We start from the raw sequence: 19710 nt of genomic DNA, 5'->3' as shown, positions 1-19710 counted from the left end.
TGACAGCCATTTTAAGGTCTTAACCAAAATAAACACAGCATTCTCCTAAAAAACAGGCATAAAAAAATGGATGATCACATCAAATACACACAGAGTAAATGCTTATACTTAAGTGATGTGTAACTTGCCATATGTTTTTATCTGGCTGTAGCAGTGTATTAATACGATTTACTATCCAGCTGAAGAGTCGCCCGTAAAGTGCTTTAGACATGGCATCTCTCACATCAGCTGCTTTGTCCACAGTGTTTGTTCGGACAATAGTCTCTCCTCGTGTTACAACACAGTGAGAAGTTAGAGCTTCTTGAAGTTCTTCTGACCCAATACTTAGCAGTGCAGCAGCTGAAAGATAAGAGAAACAAGAAATATGGATATAACCAGAGTGTAAAGATTGCCAGCACTGCCTATCCGGCACAGTGAGTGAGAAACTCTTTCTAACATAATCCACATTAATAGAATTAAAATGTTAAAAATATATATATTTACCATTATCTAAGGCTTCTGGGTTTGGAACTTCGCTTTTATCAGTTTGGTGTTGAGAAGAAATGGCAGCAAACTCAATATTTCCAGTATTTAGGATCCCAGCCAGAATTCTGTACACCGAATGCACTTCCTACAAATAACAGCAAGAACTACCTCAAAGAGAGACAGTTAGTTACTTTGGCCCCCAAATTTAGTGAATGCATGTGGAGGAGGGTGTTAAGTAGTTCATTCTGAGTTTCTTAGTTTGCCAATTCAGTATTTACTCAGTTACGCTTCAGCAAACTCCCACTGAAATGGAAAACAAGACTGCGAAACTGGAGCATGAATGGGACTGAATGGTTCATTTTGGTCGGGCCATTTTTGGCACAAAGGTCATCTTGGACACATGTTCATTTGTAGTGTTACAAGTACCTCAGCACTTTGAAGTGCTACAAAAATTAGAGCTCTATGGAAGCATATACATATTCAGAGCCTGCAGGATGGAGAACTACAATGTTGCCCCCAAAATGTGCTTTCCAGCCAGGGGGCACTAGAAGGCTATGCCTTCACTTCTTCAGCCCCCACAGAAATCTGTCAATGAGTCCAATCACTGACACTTGCCCTGTCCCATGCTGGGAAGGGGGATAGGACAGGCTGTCAGCCTCCCACAGAAGGCAGCATGCATCTTAGTGATTGGGGCATCCAGGCTGTGGACAAAAATTACACAAAAAACAGTAGAAGTGATCAGAAACCAGTTCAAATCTGTATTGTGTTCTGTGCACAGAAGTTCAGTGTACATAAACTTCTTTCAAAATGCCTGAAACTGGTTTAAGATAAACCTGAATGGATCCAGGATCAGACTTAACTGATTTATGTTGTACTGGTGTATTGAACTTCTGTCCCAGATCCCCTTCTGATACAAGTTAACTCTCAGTCCACCAGCATGCTTTGCACCTCCCTGCAAACCTTCCCTTGCAGGATGGGTGGGCTAGCCTTGGCCCAAGCTGTCTACTCCGGCTGAGCAGGGAGACATGCTCCAGCACCTCCTGGCGCCTGGTCTGCACCACTGCAGGCATATGGCTGTATATCCAAAATCAGAAGTGAATGTCTTTTCACTTGCTTATCAGTTCAATCTGTGCAGTTTAAACTAACCTGTGAAGATTGAATTGATTCAGCCTTGGGGTTTTGACTGTTTATACTTAGCTTCAAAGGGCTGCCTAAAAGCTCACTACCCACTGTCTTGTCAGCAGGAGTGGCAGGCTTCTCTGCTGCCACAGCCGCAGAGGAAGCAACTGCGCCTTTGGTAACAACAGTCCTATTTAGACAAATAAATGTTAGTCCTTGCACAGACAACATTGGACATGTTCTTTAAAAATACGGTCAATAATGATTTGGCGAAGAAGATCATGTTTCATTTCTCACCTCATCAGTAAACCCTATGATCCTAAAGCAATGTTGAATTGCTTCAAATTGTCGTCTGTATGAGTCTTTAGTAATAATATCTTGCATTACTCTTCCAGTTTCATTATCAATGTATCTAAATAAAATGGAATAATAAAAGTGCCATATTAGCAACCCCCTAGTGACTTTGATAAGATTGCATCAGTAACTGAGAAGACAATATATTTCAATATTTTTAACCAAATAAATATTGTAGTGCTAAATAAATGTCTTTTAACCAAGTAGATACTGTAATGCTAAATAAAAAGAGTTTAGATTTTTTTTATTTGCTGTAACTTTTGTTTCTTTGGCATAAATTATGACATTATCCCAACACTAGTTTTCCAATAAAGAAAATGAAATTAGTAACTCAAGTTTAATGAGCAAGATTCAGCCCTGAAGAAAAACAGTATGGGTCCATTGACTTTAATGGAGCTGCACCTGTATAACTGCAGCTAAATTTGGCTTGTTATATCAGATACTCAAAGGCTGCAAACAGACATCTCATTTCCCCTGAGAAAAAGCCTTTTTTTTCTGTGATCCTAAAAGCCCACTGTCCCACCTTTCCTTGTGAAGCGTGGGAGATAAAATGTGTTAACTACTTTTTCCCCAGGACAACTGTGGCTTATTCAAGTTAATTGCTATTCATTCCAGGAACAAGCTATGTGTTTAAAGGGCTGTGCTGCTCTTCTTTTTTCCCCAGGTTTTGGCTTAGATCAAGCAGAATCATCTCAAATGTGATATCTGTTTTTTAGCCATAAAACAATACATTTTGAGTCGCTCCTGCATTTTACAGTAAAGTTACATATTCACAACAGCCCATTTCTGGAGCCAGATAAGGCCTGAAAGAAGGATGGAAAATCTACATAATAATGAGATTTTCTTTTCCTTCTTTTTTTAAATGGTTCAAGTCTTCAAACAAATACAAATAATGTAATTCCCTATTGTCCATCCTCTTCTGTGCTTGGGCAGATTAAGAAAGATCCTTAAGGGATGGAGAAGGATTAAGAGAGATTATAAAGCATCACACTGGAAGCGAGAGCTGATCAATAGCTAATTACAAGCAGCATTTAAAAAAATTAGTGATAATTACCTAGGAGGCTTTTTTTCAGGAAGTCTATACTCAGAAAGTTTCTTCTGATGAAAAAGGCCAGCATATATGTAATAAAATATATGGAAGTTTTTCTCTCCTCTGGAAAAAAGTGTATTATAATAAAGTATACAAGTATATCTGCATCCATACATTTGTATCAGCTGGTACCTCATCAAGATAAGGGCAGAAGGCCTTAAACCAATGCTCACTGAAGTCAATGGAAAAGCTACCACTGATTTTATGGCACAGTATCAGAGCAAGAAGTAGCAAAAGCCAAAGGGACCTTCTACTATATCTGTGAAACACACAAAACCCAACCAACCACATAGTGCCAATTAATCCAAGATCAAGTTCTTCTCCATCCTTTTTAAATTGCTGACGGCTGAGCAGAGAGGTATAATGGCATGTCTGCTGCCCAGAGAAAAGAGGCTATGGGAGAAAAATATACTGTACAGAATATCCTCTACTGAACAATGGAGTGGTATTGATCTTCAGTCAAGAATAACCCAGCTAACTGTTCCAGCCCTAATATAAGTGATGTAGCACTAGTGAGTTAGAATAAAATTCCAATGAATAGCGTTTAAAAAATTTAAAATGTTTTGTGGGAAAAAATAACTACAATGGATATGAAAGGGCATAACATTATTACACCTACACAGCTTGTTTTATGACCCTGGATTTTTCAAGTAGATATTCAGAAATTTTTGCCCCCATTACGGCTCCTGTTGGCGTGAACATCATTTCCAGGTATTTTCCAAAACGACTTGAGTTATCATTGATTGCAGTGCAGGCATTTCCAAATGCTTCAACCAGAGGGTTCACTTGAAGAATCTTCTCACGCAGAGCACGATTATTGGCCTTGACAGAATACACACATAAGAGAAGAAAAGATACAAAAGAATGTAGCTGCTTACTCATGGAAACTCCCAGCTTCTGAAATATGGCATGCATTATCACGTGTCACATAGAATCAACTATTGGCAAATATGGGTTGATCTTTCTGTTTAAGTATAATATATTGAAGGGGAAAAGAGAGTCTCCAGCAGGTGTGAAGATATGAGCTCATTTCTCTCTGCAATATTTTTGTCTGTAGAGGCTTCATAAATTTTAATTAGAAAAACCACACCATAGACACTAAATTACAAGTAGAATAGATTTAGTCTTGATCATGCAAAGATTTACAAATGTGTTGGACTCTTGAATTTTCCTCATTGTCTTGACTTTGGTATGGAATTTAATATAAGCACAAATGCCTGCCTAACCAGATTAATTCTGAGGTTTTTTTCTTTACCATATGAAAAAAGAATAATGGAAATATTATTATTAGTAGTAGCAGTAGTAGGATGAGTATGAGTATTAGTATTTAGATTCATAGCTTGCTTGGTCATAAATACTGTAAATAACTGGCGATACTTGTCATCAAGGGCTTGTTCAATGAGCTTTAGTTAAAGTGCCCCTGTTCCCGTTTTGAAGCACAGGAACACTGATAAACAAGACACTGTGAATGCTTTAATTAGACCAGTTGTTGGGGACACTCTAATTAAAGCACCCCCCTCACCTCTGGAGCACATGTAAAAATGCCCAATCTTATTTCCACTGAAGTCAGTGGCAATGTTTTCACTAACATAGACACAGACTCAAGGGCCCTAAATCTATACTCACTTATGCATATGAATACTTTTACTGATTTCATTGGGATAAGTCACATATATAGAATAAAACAGATAGGTAGGACTCTGCAGGATAGGAACCTAAAACCAGCTTTTTTATATTAATGATTATTAATTAGATCATGTAGCTTCTAGTAAAAAATATGAGTTCCCAATAGAGCACCAAGTTCACACTCTATACAGCTCAAAAAATGAAATATTTCAAAGCTTTTGATAAGCTAAAAAGGCACTGGACCTTTTTTTCCCTGCAAAGAAAGTTTAAAATAGATTATTCATTGTGCTACATGGCTTAGTATAAATATACCTTTCCCAAGAAGGTCAAATGCTGGACAATCAGATGGGCACTTTCAGTCTTTCCAGCACCACTTTCTCCACTGATGATAATGCACTGATACACAAAACAAAACTGTAAATGCACAGCTCACCATATAGCTGATAAGTTAAAAGTTTCACTACTGCTCTATGGGTTATTTAATATAATACCAAGACTGCATAACACCTCCAGAGTCAACTCTCTTTTCAGTGAATATCAAAAAGAGTGTCAGTTTATTTGTTTCTTTACTCTTTAGATTTATAAAATGGGCATCATCATCATCGTCATCATTTCTGGGTGCATGTGCATGTCAAAGAGAAAATAACTTTCTTAAGAGCTCATTATCATGACACACAATTAACATGACACATGAATTCACACACTGGGAAATACATCTGTATCTAATATACAATCTAAAACCTGATCCCACCCAAAGAAAAAAAAATTATAGGGCTTGCTACCATGAACAGTGCTAATTACTGAGCTAATGCAGCAGTATCCTGGCTTTATAAAAAGTCAAAAGGTAACTTTTTGGGGAGAAGACTGGTAGAGGAGATCAACAGTTTTCCTGCATTTCGTGTTTGTACTAAAAAATACACAGCAGATTACCTCAGCTGCCCCTGTGCATCCCAAATTCAAAGATTAACTGGAAGCCTCTGGCTCTGCTATGTCCTCCTCTCAGATATGATACTTGTTTGGGGCAGATAGTGCATAGGTGCTCTATGAAGGCTCACATCGTAATAAATAAGCCATATTATTTATATTTCCTGGATTTTCAATAGAATTTTTGCTATTTTCAAGTGCTCTACAGCAATGTTTTTCTTTGAAATGAGATATTGTCAAACATACACTATACTTACTTACATAGAGTTTATACATGCTGACACAAAACAGACACACAAATGTATGTGTTCTATGTTCCTAAGTACCATATGTACTTGAATATAAGATGGCCCTGAATATAAGATGACCACCCAATAATTAGGTTCTATCTATGGAAAATGTATAAATTTGTTATAATTTTTCAGGTATAGAATCTAATTATTGGAGGTGAGCCTTGAGTCTGTTCCCCTTCCACTGCTACAGCAGGGGAAATGAATCTGAAGGGTCAAATGCCCCCTTCCCTTCTACACCTCCCCAGGCTTTTCCCCTCTGCAGTCCCTTCTCTCCATCCTTACTGTCAGACCCTGCTCTTCCTGAGCCCATGGAAGTATGGAGCAAATCTGAAAATACTGACCTTGAAATAAATATAATTCATCATAGGCAAATTACTACATGTACTCATAGGCTTAGTTTATCTAGAATTGATGCATTTTATCTATTTTGAAACTACTATAAGTTTTAGCACAGGTACTCCATAAACACTCTTTTAAGAAGCACTTGTGTACCTACTTATATATAGTACAAACGGGCTGTGTCTACATGAGACATTGACTGTGCAGTTGTTACTGCACAGTCATCTAGTACTTGCATACACAAGTACTATATTACTGTACAGTAACCAGCATTACACAGTAGCATCTTCGAACGAATTTTCTCACTACACAATAGGTCATTACTACTGCACAGCAGCGTCACATCACACTTCATGCCCCATGACACTACTGCACAGTAGTAATGAGTAGGGGTGTGCGAAGTGGTCCCTATTTGATTCAGATTTGGATTCAGCCTGAATCAGGGACAGTGACTTGATTCGTTATTTCGGATCACTGTCCCTGATTCGATTCAGCCAAATCTGAATCTGATTTGATTTGATTTGATGCTGATTCAGACATAGACACAGCTTTAAATGTTTTTTCTACATACCTTGAGGTAGCAGGCACGGCTTGTGAATGTTGCAGTGCTAGGGCACATGGAGAGTCCAACAGGAGTACAGTGGGGCCCTCCATGTGCTTGGCAGCAAACCCAGAAGTGGACCAGAAGGCCACTGAATTGGGCTGAATCTCCACCTAATTGAATCAGGAACCGAAGTTTCATACAGCCCTAGTAATGAGCTACTGCACAGTCATTGTGTCATGTAGATGTGGTCACTGTGCTTGGTGTTAGTCCAAAACCAAAAGGCTCCTGATTTACCATATAGTTCATTGGGCTGGACCCCATCGGAGTCAACAGTATTTCAAGCCATTGTGAACCCACAGTTTAGCACTGCTCTGTATATGTGTGTACTCCAGATACCCACAATGAAGGATCCATGTTCTTGTCATGGGTCCTGGAATCCTCCAAAAATTTATATGCAGGTAAGGGGCAGGGCAAACTGATCTGGTTCCCTCTCATGGAGAGTGGGGGCCACATTAATCAGATGTGACAGGCTAAGAGGGGGGGTGACAAAGAGATTCTAGATGAACTGTTTGGGGCCCTGTTTAGTGAAGTTTGCCAGACATTTAAGGCTGGTGAAGAAACAGGATTCATTGGAACTGCAAAAGAAAGATGCAGCTCAGCTGTGGGAGTGAAAAGGAAGTCAAAATGTATTCAGTGTATTGGCTCACCATACCTTGAAAAAGAGTCGGCACTGAGGGGGAGTGCATGTAATGGGCACAACTTTATATCTTATTCAGATGGGCTGCACTAACTTATTCTTGAGGGGGGCCCAGCACCTGAGGCAGGACCCAGGGATCTACAGAGTCCACATCCTAGGCAGCAGCAACTGAAAGGCCAAGGTCCTGGCATACATGGACTATGTGAATCATCCTGTGCTGGAACAGGTGGTCAGTAGAGAGAGCCCTGGTGCACATGCAGGGATATGAGGTGGTGGCAGAGGCCAAGTTCAATGTGAGCAAGAGCACCTGCCTTGCCATGGGTGTGCTTGGGGACATCAAGTCTCTGGGGGTCTCTGTCCCCCACGAGGGGCTCAGGATCCTCGGGATAGATTTTGACCCTGAGCTAAGTGGCAGGACAGCATGGGAGAAGACAGAGGCAAAGGTAAAGCAGAAGCTGGGGCTCTGGCATATGTGCTCCCTTTCCATAGTGGGGCATGTTATGCTTGTCAAAGCGACGTTGTTACTGGTGCTTCTGTACACCGTACTGGTCTTCCACCCTTCTGAGCATGTCTTCCACAGGATCCAGAGACTTGTGTGCATTTTCTTCTGGGGCTCCAGATGGGAAAAGGTCATCTGGAAGACCTTGTACAAGGACAAAAGGGCCGGAAGCAAGGGCATGCCAGATATCCTCCTGTTCTTGTGGGCCAAGTATTCGAGCCTGATCTGCAAGCTGGTGATGGACACAGAATCCAAAACTGCTTGCCTCGTGAGCAATTTTGCAGGGCACATCCTGAGACACTGTGGGGTATTCACTCCAACAACCGTAAACTGTGGATCATGGGTTCACTGTGGTTCTACAAGATCCTGAACCAGTGTTGCAGCTTGTATGGCCTGCAGAGTGCAGGCCCAGCAACTATGAGAAACCACAAAAAAAATCAAGGAGACATTGAGGCTGAGGGACACCTCGTCACCCATGGACCTGCTCCCGGGCAACACATGCCAAGCTGTGTGGGAGTGCATTGATCACAAAGAACTGCACAAAGATCACAAGGACCTGACATGGCTCATAACCCACTGAACCCTACCAGTGAGGGCCTGGAGACATACAGAGGGCCAGCTGCCCATGGCCCAAATGCTGCAGAGCCACTGAGATGATTGACCACCTCCTCTGCTTCTGCACTTGTGCCAAAGAGGTATGGAAAAGAGTTAAGCAGCTCTGTGAAGTGGTGACCGGTGTTAGCTGACTAACCAGAGAAGCAGTGCTGTATGGGCACCTTGCCAAACATCAGGGGAACTCAGCACCCCATTTTGACCAGTTTGCGTCCTGCATCAAGAACACCCTGTGGAAGGCCAGGAACCTCCTGCTGTACAGGCAAATGGACACAGAGGTAGTAGGCTGTGTGAAAATGGCTCTGAGCAAACTCTAGACCTACTACCATAAATTGTTAGTGGAGGATGGAGAGGACGTGGCCAAAGCCACCTAGCACAGAGACGTAGCACAGGATCACCCAACTCCTCCCAAGCAGAGAAAGGGGTGGTGACAGTGAGGAAAAGGAAGGGACAAGTGGAACTGAGGATAACAACAGTGACAGCAGCAGCAAGTCCTCCAGTGGGAGCTGGAGTGACAGTGACATAGAAGACAGATGAACTGAGTATGTGACCCCATAAGCAGGATAGGAAGGAAAGGGAAGTGTTGCCTGGTCTGAGGGACCAGGGTTTGTTTGTGTGTGTTGCGTGTGATATTGTAATGGGTTCGGGCAGCCAGTGGGCCTTTGTACAGGTTCATGGGTGCAGTTTTTTGTAATGGGTCAAGGTTTTCTCTGTGGAGTGATACTAGGAGTGTAGATATATATAACCTTACATATATATATATATAGACATATATTTTTACAAAAAAACCCCCAACAAAACAAAACAAAACAAAACAAAAAACACCATGTATCTGTGTCCAAGAAGGTAGTTTTCCTGAACCACTTTGCAGGAGAACTGCTCTTCTGCCATGGTTCAGTACCTGCCAAGGTGCAGCGGCTTTAAGCCCAGTTTATGGAAATGGGAGTCTTCTCAGGCGCATGCGAACCCCAAGCCTCCAGGCTTGGGCCTGCAAGTAGGATGCCCGCCAAAGGTTTTGGAACATCTGAAGCCCCAGGTGTGGGTGGAGGATGTTTGCCTATAGTAGGGCCACTTATGGTTCTGGACTCTTGGATTTGGAATTAGTTTTGGCTAATTTGGCCTTGGATACAAATTAAATAAAAAAACAAAAAAAACAACAACCCCACCATGTATTTGGGTCCAAGAAGGCAGCTTTCCTTAAGCCTCCTGGGGATAATTGTTCTTCTAGGTTTAGTACCCGCTAAGGTGTTGGGGCTTAATGCCTATTTTATGGAAATGGGAGGCTTCTCCCTAGCTTGTTTCCTCAGGCATATGGCCACAGGGAGGTGAAAGATGGGGGCATCAGATCCCAAAGACTCTGGGCTGGGGCCTGGATTTAGGATGCCCGCCAAAAGACTTTGGAAATATCTGAAGCCCCTGATGGAGGTGGAGGATGTTTGCTGGTTGTATGGCTACTTATGGTTCTGGACTGACTCATGGATTTGGACTTGATTTGGTTGATATGGCTTGGAACATGAAAAAATTCTTAAAAAAAAAAAAAGGTAGGAATAAGTGTGCTGTAGAGAGACCCCTGTGGCACATGGGTCTATGAGGCGGCAGCAAGGGACAAGCTCAATGCGAGCAAAAACACCTGTCTGACCATGGGCGAGCCCAGGGACATAGAGTCCCTGGGGGTCTTGGTTACCTGCGAGGGGGTCAAGATCCTTGGGGTGGATTTCGATCCCAAGCCGAGTGGAAGGAGGGCCTGGGAGAAGAAGGAGGCCAAGGTGAAGCAGAGGTTGGGTATGTGGTATGCGTGCCACCTCTTCATGGTGGGGTGCATGGCACTCATGAAGGTGGTGTTGCTACCAGTACTTCTGTATACCTCATTGGTCTCCCCCCCCACCGCACCCCCGAGTGTGTCACCCATAGAATTCAAAGAGCCACGTGCATTTTCTTCTGGGGATCCAGAATGGAGAAGGTGGCAAGAAAGACCCTATACAAAAAGAAACGGGCTGGGGAATGCCAGACTGTTCCTGCTGTTCCTATGGGCCCAGTACATGAGCCAGATCTGCAAGCTGGCAACTGGGCCAGCAACCAAAACAGCTTGTCTTGTCAAGTATTTTACAGGTCACGTCCTGAGACCATGAGGGATGTACACTCTAGCCAAAGGGAGACTATGCACCATGGAATACCCCTGGTTCTACAGGGTGCTGAACAAGTTCTGGAGCGAGTATGCACTACAGAAGGAAAGCCCAGAGACCATGTCAAACCACAGGAAGATACAGAAGGCAGTTAGAGATAGAGGTGGGCTATCAACCACGAAGCTGCTCCTTGACGATGACTGCCAGGCCATCTGGGATTGGATCTTCCACGAGGACCTACATATAGATAACAGAGACCTGGAATGGTTCATAGCTCACTGTGCACTCCCAGTGAAGGTGTGGAGGCATAGAGTGAGATGAGAGTAGACCCAGTTGCCCCAGGGAAAGCTGCTGAGGTAAGAATGAGACCATCGACCACCTCCTGTGGCTCTGCTCCTATGCCAAGGGAGTGTGGGAAAAGGTAAGCCGGCTCCTGGAAGAAGTGACAAGAATCAGACTGATGACAAGGGAGGCAGTGCTGTACAGACACCTGACTAAACATTAGGGGTCCCAGACAACCCGCGTTGACCAGTTTGTGTCCTTCATCAGGAGCACCCTGTGGCAATGCAGGAACCTTCTGTTGTACAGACACACTGAGGTCAAGGAAACAGACTGTGTTAAAATGTTTCTGAGTGAACTCCAGTCCTACTACCTGGAATCAGTGGGAACAGATGGAGAAAACACAGCCAACCACACCTGGAAAAGGGACATGTGGCACAGGTTGTTCAAGGACCACCAGGGAAAGGAAGTGGAAAAGGAATCTAGACAGGACAGCAATGCAACTGGACCTGGAGACAGTGAAAAGGACAACAACAGGATCAGCAGCAGCAGAAGTGACAGGCACATAGACAGCGACAAGGACTTTGAATGAATTGAGACTGTAAACCCCAACTGGGGCTTGGACTAAGGCACTGTGGTTGGGTTAGGGAAGGGCAGCGGGTGGGTGCGCGAAGGTGCAGGGGAGCGGGGGCATTTATTGTAATGGGTGTGTGGGTTTTTTAATGCAGTTTGAGGTGTGTGATGGAAAGTTTATGACAGAGGATGTATATATAACTCTCTCTCTCTCTCTCTCTATATATATATATCCAAAAAATACTGGTAGGTTCCTATCAGTATTTTTGTCCAATAGGGACCACATGTTTTTTAGTCATGGTTAGTGTTGGCTGCATTTAATCAACTTCATACTTGGTTTTCTTTACTGAGCACATGCCACTTTTGGCAGCAGTTTAATTATAGACAATCTATTTAATGAGGTTTCCTTGTTCGTGATTATAAGATGAGGGTCTTTTTTCCCCATGCTGATTGGAAGGGGGACACACTTCATCTTATATTTGAATAAATACGGTACATTATCTTTAATATATACAAAGCACCATTGGCATACATGCCTCCTTGTAGAAATACCAAGAGATAAACTCCTGCTCCAAGGCGCTTTCAGTGTAAATTATAGAAATGCATGACAGAGGAAAAATGGAAGTTTCAGTTCATGTCTTTTAATTTGTTTTATGAATTTACCGTGTAGTTTTAAAATGTTTTCATTGCAAGGGGCTAAAAGTGGTAATAGCACTTTCATAGCTATGAATAGTAAAAATTACACAGAATAACTGAGGTTTTTGGAAGTAACTGGAAAAAGAGAGGCAGCAGTTCTTTTGCTGTAGAAAGAATAGCATCTCTGACACCCTTTTGCTATTCCACAGACAGTAAAGCACAGGGTGTTCAGAGGAACATTGTGTAGCATATGGAATAATTACTACTACTGTGTACTGAATAGACTTCTGCATCCAGGAGTATACTTCAGACAATCCGCACTACCATGCAGCACATGAACTGTTGATGTGTACAATGTGACAATCACACCTATTGTCATTTTTTAAGAATCCCATCCTGATTCAAGAGGAAGCTGAAAGTGTTTGATGGTGTTCTCATGCTGTGATGCCCATTATGACTGACTTCATGTGACTGAACAAATCATATACAATGGATTATAAATTGAAAACTCAAGCCTGCAGCCTCAAGTCATGCATGCTTAAGTCCTATTGGCTTAACAGTACATTTCAGTTGAGTAAGGACTCAGGAATAGAGTTCCTACAACACCACAGACTTCCATAGGCAAAAAATCCTGAGGCTCCTGAAAGGATAAAGTGAACAGGATGCATAATCTTTTGATTTTTACATAAAATACATGTTACGCCACAAGCAGAACCACATTGCCCACTGAAGAGAACTAAAGGCTTTGCTGTGGTGTTTTGGGAACAGCAAATAGAAAATTAGATGTGCTTGTAGCTAACATGGCTACAAGTTGCCTTCACAGCTTGATCCAAAAGACAAATCAGCACTTAGACAGGTATGAAGCACTTGAAAGTTTACGATTTATAGTGTAGACCTTATGCCCTGATTTCAAATTCACATACATTGGTGTTTTACATCAACAAGGTCCCTCTCTTCTACTACATAAATATATATTTCTTAGCAACACTTTTCAAACAGCATAGAATAAGTTATATAAATAAGAACTATGTGTAAGGGACTTAAAGCCCCATGCACTTTCAAATGCCAAATAAATTGTGTACTTTTTCACCTTTTCTTTTTTTCTAAACTTTGTTAATTAATCCAATTTATCAAGCAACAAATTTAATATTCCAAAATATATCCAATCCCCCAAAATATACACAAAAACAGACATCTATCTTCCAACTGCACTGCCACAACCCAAAGTCATGTCCACAGAAATCCTCAGTGCCTCACTTCACCCCGGCACCAGTTGTGACAATCCCTGCCATGTTTCTGTCTATGTCAAACCCTTGTGTCCCTCCATTTCCATATATCAATGCACTAACTACTTTCCCCCAGAACGCTGCATAATACAAATCCCATTATCTTCTATTTTCATCTTTTTCATATGCAGGATCCCATTTAGATTTTATCCTTGTCAAGTATTTTCTAAAGTGTATTTTTATTCTATTAGTTCACTGTGTTGTTATAATGTTTTTAAAAAATACATTTATCATGAACTATTGTGCAGCATACAGAAGAGTACATTGAGGATAATTTTAGAAAAAAATCATTATTATTCTCCAATATGCACATATATATGTGTGTATAGTACATCCAATGAAAAGGAATGCAAGATTCCAATCTTAAAACTATAATAAAAAGGAAACTGGTTTCTACAGCACTATATTCTATTCTCATTAATATCATTGCCATATAATTGGATTTGTGTCCTCATTAAATTTATATTAGAACTATCCTTAATATATTTTACCATGAAAATGAGTGATCACAGAGTTAATGGTTTGTATTTTCTATGACTTACAGTCACAGGGATTGATTCTCCATTGCCTTGCACCCGATACTGTCTTTATACCTGTGGAAGTAAGGGCCAAGTAGGTGAAAAATGCTACCAAGCTGACATGGTAGAATTTTACACATATCTCAGCTGCAAATCGTTACATCTGGTGCAAGTCAAAGTGGAATCAGGGAATAGGGTGAAAATCTTCAGCTGTTAGTAATTAGTGAAGCTCTACCAGCACAGATAGGCTGGGCTGATTAACACTAGTTCACTGTCTCTTAAGATGCACCATAACCTTTTCAGCTTTCCCAATTCTAATTGCATTTGTGTTCTATTTTTCATGCTGCAGGTAATGTTTCCCAAGCAGAAAGTTTTCCCAAAACCAATCACTACTGATCCAGAATACTAAAAATACCTGAAGTAGCACTGCAACCTACTACCTTAAATGACCAATATTAAGCACAAAAATAAATGAACAGATTCTTACCTGATCTTTACTGAAAGTAACCATGCCTTGATAAGCAGCATCTGCAGATGCAAATATGTGGGGGGGATTTGATGAACGCTTCACACCATGGTAAAGCTTGGAGAACTGAACAAAAAAAAAATTGGTGAAAGTACAAAAAAGCCTGTGCAACATGCACATATCTAGTGGTTTGTGCTAGCCTGGGAAATAGGGGCATTGGTTCAGTGCACTGCTCTGCCACTGAATTGACTTAAGGTCATAGCCACGAAGATATTTTGACATCTGATCTCAATGGGAATCTTTTTGAACCTCAGTTATTCAGTAGGGATAATAACACTTCCTGACCTCACAGGAACGATGTTGCCAGGTACTTAGATACCTCATGTTTATGTGACAGCCATCATATAATTAAACTGTATAGAAATGATCATGGATTAAAGAGAAAAAGTAATGTACTATATTGGGACAAAATCTAATTTAAAATGTATTTGTGTGGTTTTCAGTGAGCACAATTCCTAATCATAGCATGGGCCTTTCTGTTGTGTGTAGCCTCTATTTCATTAACAATAGTTTATAAAAGGTACATTCTCTATACTGGAGTTCCTCTTACCTGTGGAGAATATATGCTGAGATTCTGGAATGGGTTTAAAGCTATTAAAATGTCTCCAACATAAGTATAAATTTGTAAGTCAGCATAGCGCTTCTGTAGTTGATGGATAATTGTATCCTAAGAAGATTATAAGAAGTTTGATAGTAAAGCAATACGTTTTTAGATAATAACATTCATTGTAAATATATGGTGAACACAGAATAATTGATAATCTTAAACATTGTCAGTTATGTCAAACACTGACCTCATAAAACCAAACCAATTTTTTCACAGTTTCATAGCTCTAAAATATTGCAACAAAACCAAGTTAAATGAAATATGCCTAGTTTCCCAGCTGATGTTCAAGGCTAAGCTTTAGGTTTAACAAACACAGAAAATAATTTAAACTAATATAATCAATTTGTCCATAGGACAAGAGGTGCTGATACTGCTTATATAGCTACACAAAATAAAACTACACATGTGACAGCAGATCTGAATTGTGTCACATAATTATTCCTTTCTGCCCAGACTATGAACAATCAATTTTATCACAATTACGTTGTTAGAAGAAAATGTAGAAGGCAGAAGCAAGCAAAACATAGGTTATAATCGTCAAGCATGAGGAAGTCCTACCCAGATTGTACAGTACCTCATCCAGAACCTCTAGGTTCACCAGATCATCATCCAAAGAGTATTTGTCAGCTGCATCTACATGGTAAGGTCTTCTAGTATGTATTCGTTCATGCCTGCAAGTTTGTTAACCCAAGATCAGTGTTAAAATGCTATTTTGAAAAAGGCAAATGGTAAGAGACAAGAATAATTCATTGAGCAATTTGCTTTTTCAAAGAGGAGGAGAAACAAGCACTCTTTCCAAAATGCTCATCTTGCAGCATTCTGAAAGAAAAAGTTTTTAAATCAATGCAACAGCTGGATGCCCAACATCATGCCCATAGTTTTTCCTCTCACAATATATAACACTCAGATGATTACCTATAAACTTGCTGTCTCCAAATAATAAAAAAATCTACCAAAAGACCCTCCATCTTTCCTATTCCCAACACCAATTAGTTTAATATAAACCTGGGTAAATTACTGAGTCAAGTAATTAAATAATAGTTTTTTCCTTTGGACCTTGAGATATGCAGCCTATAAGGGCTACAACAGACAAGAAAAATACAATATCCCTCCCCTATTACCTTTGTATATGCCAAAGTATCTCCTCAGATGACCCTGGATCTAGTTCAAAACAACAATTTTGAACCATGATTTCCATCAGACTCTAAATTCTGCAGATGTTCAGTCAGCTTCTCTTTAAAGATGTAATCACAGTCTTTAAGCCACACAATCAGAAGCACAGACAAACTGTCACATAACACTTTTATAATCTGATTACACTGAAAAAATCTTTGAAAATTCTGGTGTATATGTTTTTATACTACAGATCTCATTTAAAAAAGGAATGGGTACAAATTACGAAGGTAAGAAAAATCTTCCACAGAAGGGATGAAATATGAATACTGTGTAAGCACAACTATGTTTTTCTTTAACAAAGATAATCAAAGCACAGTAGAAGGACACCCACTGAGATACAGCAGCATCCTGCTGAGTAACATTTAGCATTGATCCTCAATGACAGCCCCTGACAGATTGTTTCTGCATCAGTTGCCATATAGAAAGGGGGACTCATATGATCACACATTTCTACCCAATGACAAATAGTGTATCAAGCATGTAGGACAATACTAGCATGTTTCCGTGACACTACAGGTTATATTACATGCCTATAATACAGAAAGTTGATATGGACAGAGATACCAGGTATTTTTTCCTGATTTTGAAACTGCTGACTTTGGGCTCAGATGAAATCTTGTTACAATAAGCAACACTGTGACTCTGAAAGCACGAAGACAGTTGTTACATTAGCAATGAAATAAGAAACCTACAGATTACTTGGAAAAATTCTTGTAAACAATCTTATTTATATTTTGCATCCAATATTCCCACTCAAAAATGGTCATTTGGTACACTGCTGACATGCAAAACCAAAAAGTGAACCATAGAGAACTTGAGCAGCAAGTGCTGACTATCAATTGCCATAACTGGAATGTATTCAAGTGGCCAGCATATGTAAAGTGTGAATATGTTGAAAACCCATTAAACAAAAACTTTTTATTTTTTTTCAAACTTTAAAAAATATATATCATTAAAAAATTTACATTATAATAATGGGCCAGCCTCTTAGTTTGAATAAATTGAGGATGGAACCATTTAATTTTTTTTATTAGTTGTTTCTGGTTTAAACTGAAATCCAGAGTTGTATTACAAAGAAACATGTGATCACTGGTACGATGGCTCCTCCAAACATGAAAGTATTCATCAGTCATAAGAAGAACAAATATTGTATTAGTAGTTTCTTCATCTACTCATAATGCACTAGTTATTGCTAGAAATTATATCTGAAAGACGCATTCATTTTCAGACATTATTGCTGCCTTAAGGGAATGATTGTAGGAGCAATGTCAAATCACAGCAAGCTTTTGAACATTATGAATGTGCCTATGCTTAAACCATAAGTGTAGGGAGGAGGTGGGAAGGCTGGGGACATTCAGACCTAAGCAACTCTAATTAAAGAATGGCTTCCTAAACTAATCTCTTATTTGATTGTATATTAAACGCCTGCTGATTTTTTTTTCCTTAGGTGATAAATGAGTCTTTTATTATTATTGGAGACTTTCTTTTCACCTTATGTAAGCAAACAATTAAGGAAACTATTCTTAGGCAAGTATAAGTAAAAATTGAAGACCTTTGTACATATATTTTCTTATGTTTAACTCATTTTCTTAAGTACACGATTAAGGAGAGGATATTAGGCTCATAACATCACATTAACTTCAGATCTCCTGCTGGCCTCAGACATTTCCTATTGACCACATGTCTTGCAAATATGTTTGTAGGGAGTGAATAGGTAGAATACAAATAATAATGCTTACTGGTTTTGATAATATTGTGAACATCCTCTGCAGTTAATATCCTGGCTTAAAACATGCTTTAAAATTTCCAAAAAGGTAAAAGAAATTATTTTTGACTGGAGGATAAATAGCTATTTTGCTCAGTGTCATGGATAGGTTGAGGAGTGTGAAATTGCCCCAGAAACATTAATGTGAAATTTAAGAGAGAGAAATTTCCACAGTTTACACCTCTCTAGAGGTATGGACAGTCAGACCACAACATACACTTGCTCCAAGGGCAACAATAATCAAACATTGCCCGAGACCTAAAATATTGCTTGAGATTACACTATACAGTTCAAATTTATTGTAACATGAGGGCCTTAGCATTACTGCTATTGCTCCAAAAACACATTGGTATTTTTGCACTTAATGCTACCTGTTGAGAAAAGACTTCGCTCTTTCTCATCATTAGTAGTGTTGTAGAGCTATTATTGTAGCTGTGATGGTCTATACTAAGGAATACATGAGAAGTAAGATTCATGAGGTGAGGTAATATCTTTTATTGAACCAAATTTATAGTTGGGAAAGATCCTAGAAAAACTCTCAGACACAAAATGCCCTTCCTTGCTTCTTTCCCAGCCTGTGATGGCCAGAACCAAATAAATTAATAAGCAATAAATATGTGCTTCTTAGAGGCATTCGGAATTTTTTTTTAATATAAAGCTTGTATTTTTGTAACCCACAAATGTAACTTATAACTGTTTGTGGAACTGACTAGGCCTCAAAGACAAAGCTATAGTTGTAAAATTAGCTGACCTACGGTTCTTTCTTGCTCAGAATTTAGCCGTGATGATGATAAAAAATGGATTCAACCACCTGGACTACCCAGCACATTCCAGGAAAGCACATCTCAAAAAGCATAGTCAGAGAGTTCTAAAGGGGTTGGGTTTAGGCAGAGTAATGTTAATTTCAAACCTGAAGATGCTGCATTGTAATTTGTTTATTGGATAAACCCAAGTTTGGGTAGTAACCTTTTATAATAATTTTTAACACCTTTTAATTCTATAGGGTAACAGCTATATAAAAACACTGTGAGTGGCTCTAAAGCCAACAGATTAGCCTAAGACTAGGTATAAAAAGTGTGTGCATCAGGTGACCAGTAGGAAGGAGGGAACAGACAGTAATTGCTGCTCCAAGCCCGGACTACGGACTCCCAGTGTGAGTGAGGATCGGTTCCTGATCAAGGGAACTTCCCCGGTAATCCCTCAGACAGCGTCAACTGGGGACATCTGACTTCGCTGGAATCACCTGGCATGCACCTGGCATTGAGGGACTGCCAATAAGTTACCAACCCATATCTGTCTATTTGTTGTTTTCAACAGCCAGTGGTTGATACCCTTGCAGTGCTCAGCTGGCCTGCGACAGATTGATCTATTTATCTATTATTATCTGTTGTTATTATTTACTATTAGCTCTTTAATACTGCATTAGCTGCTTATCACATTTATCTTTCTGTTAACTATTGTGTGTGTGTGTTATAAAAAACTTGCCATTGCTTTACTCCCAACTCTGCCTCCTCAATCCTGAACCAAACAGCCTAGTGGCTAAATTGATATATTCACAGTGCCCAGCTGACCTGTGACACCAGCCCTCCTTGCCTTTCACATAGGAACAGTAGGTGAAGAGGAAGAAATGCTTTGTATCTCGGCAGGAACAGGAATCAG

The 19710-nt window shown here is 40.0% G+C and overlaps 1 protein-coding gene across 1 annotated transcript in view; it reads right to left on the bottom strand.

Moving 5' to 3' along the window:
* MYO3B (myosin IIIB) overlaps positions 1-19710 on the bottom strand; it is a 281014-nt gene that overhangs the window by 100970 nt on the left and 160334 nt on the right. The window contains exons 10-18 of the mRNA XM_019522847.1: positions 15685-15781; positions 15054-15170; positions 14465-14569; positions 4967-5050; positions 3648-3850; positions 2993-3091; positions 1882-1996; positions 484-610; positions 129-339 (exon numbers count right to left, since the gene is read on the bottom strand). Coding sequence (XP_019378392.1) covers positions 129-339; positions 484-610; positions 1882-1996; positions 2993-3091; positions 3648-3850; positions 4967-5050; positions 14465-14569; positions 15054-15170; positions 15685-15781 — 1158 coding nt within the window. The remainder of the gene's footprint in view (positions 1-128; positions 340-483; positions 611-1881; positions 1997-2992; positions 3092-3647; positions 3851-4966; positions 5051-14464; positions 14570-15053; positions 15171-15684; positions 15782-19710) is intronic.

Source organism: Gavialis gangeticus, unplaced genomic scaffold (genome assembly GCF_001723915.1).
Source record: "Gavialis gangeticus isolate Ggan-Ray unplaced genomic scaffold, GavGan_comp1, whole genome shotgun sequence".
In the NCBI taxonomy this organism is placed as follows: Eukaryota; Metazoa; Chordata; order Crocodylia; family Gavialidae; genus Gavialis; species Gavialis gangeticus.
Note: the sequence above shows the minus strand (reverse complement) of the source record. Positions and strands in the feature narration are given on the sequence as shown.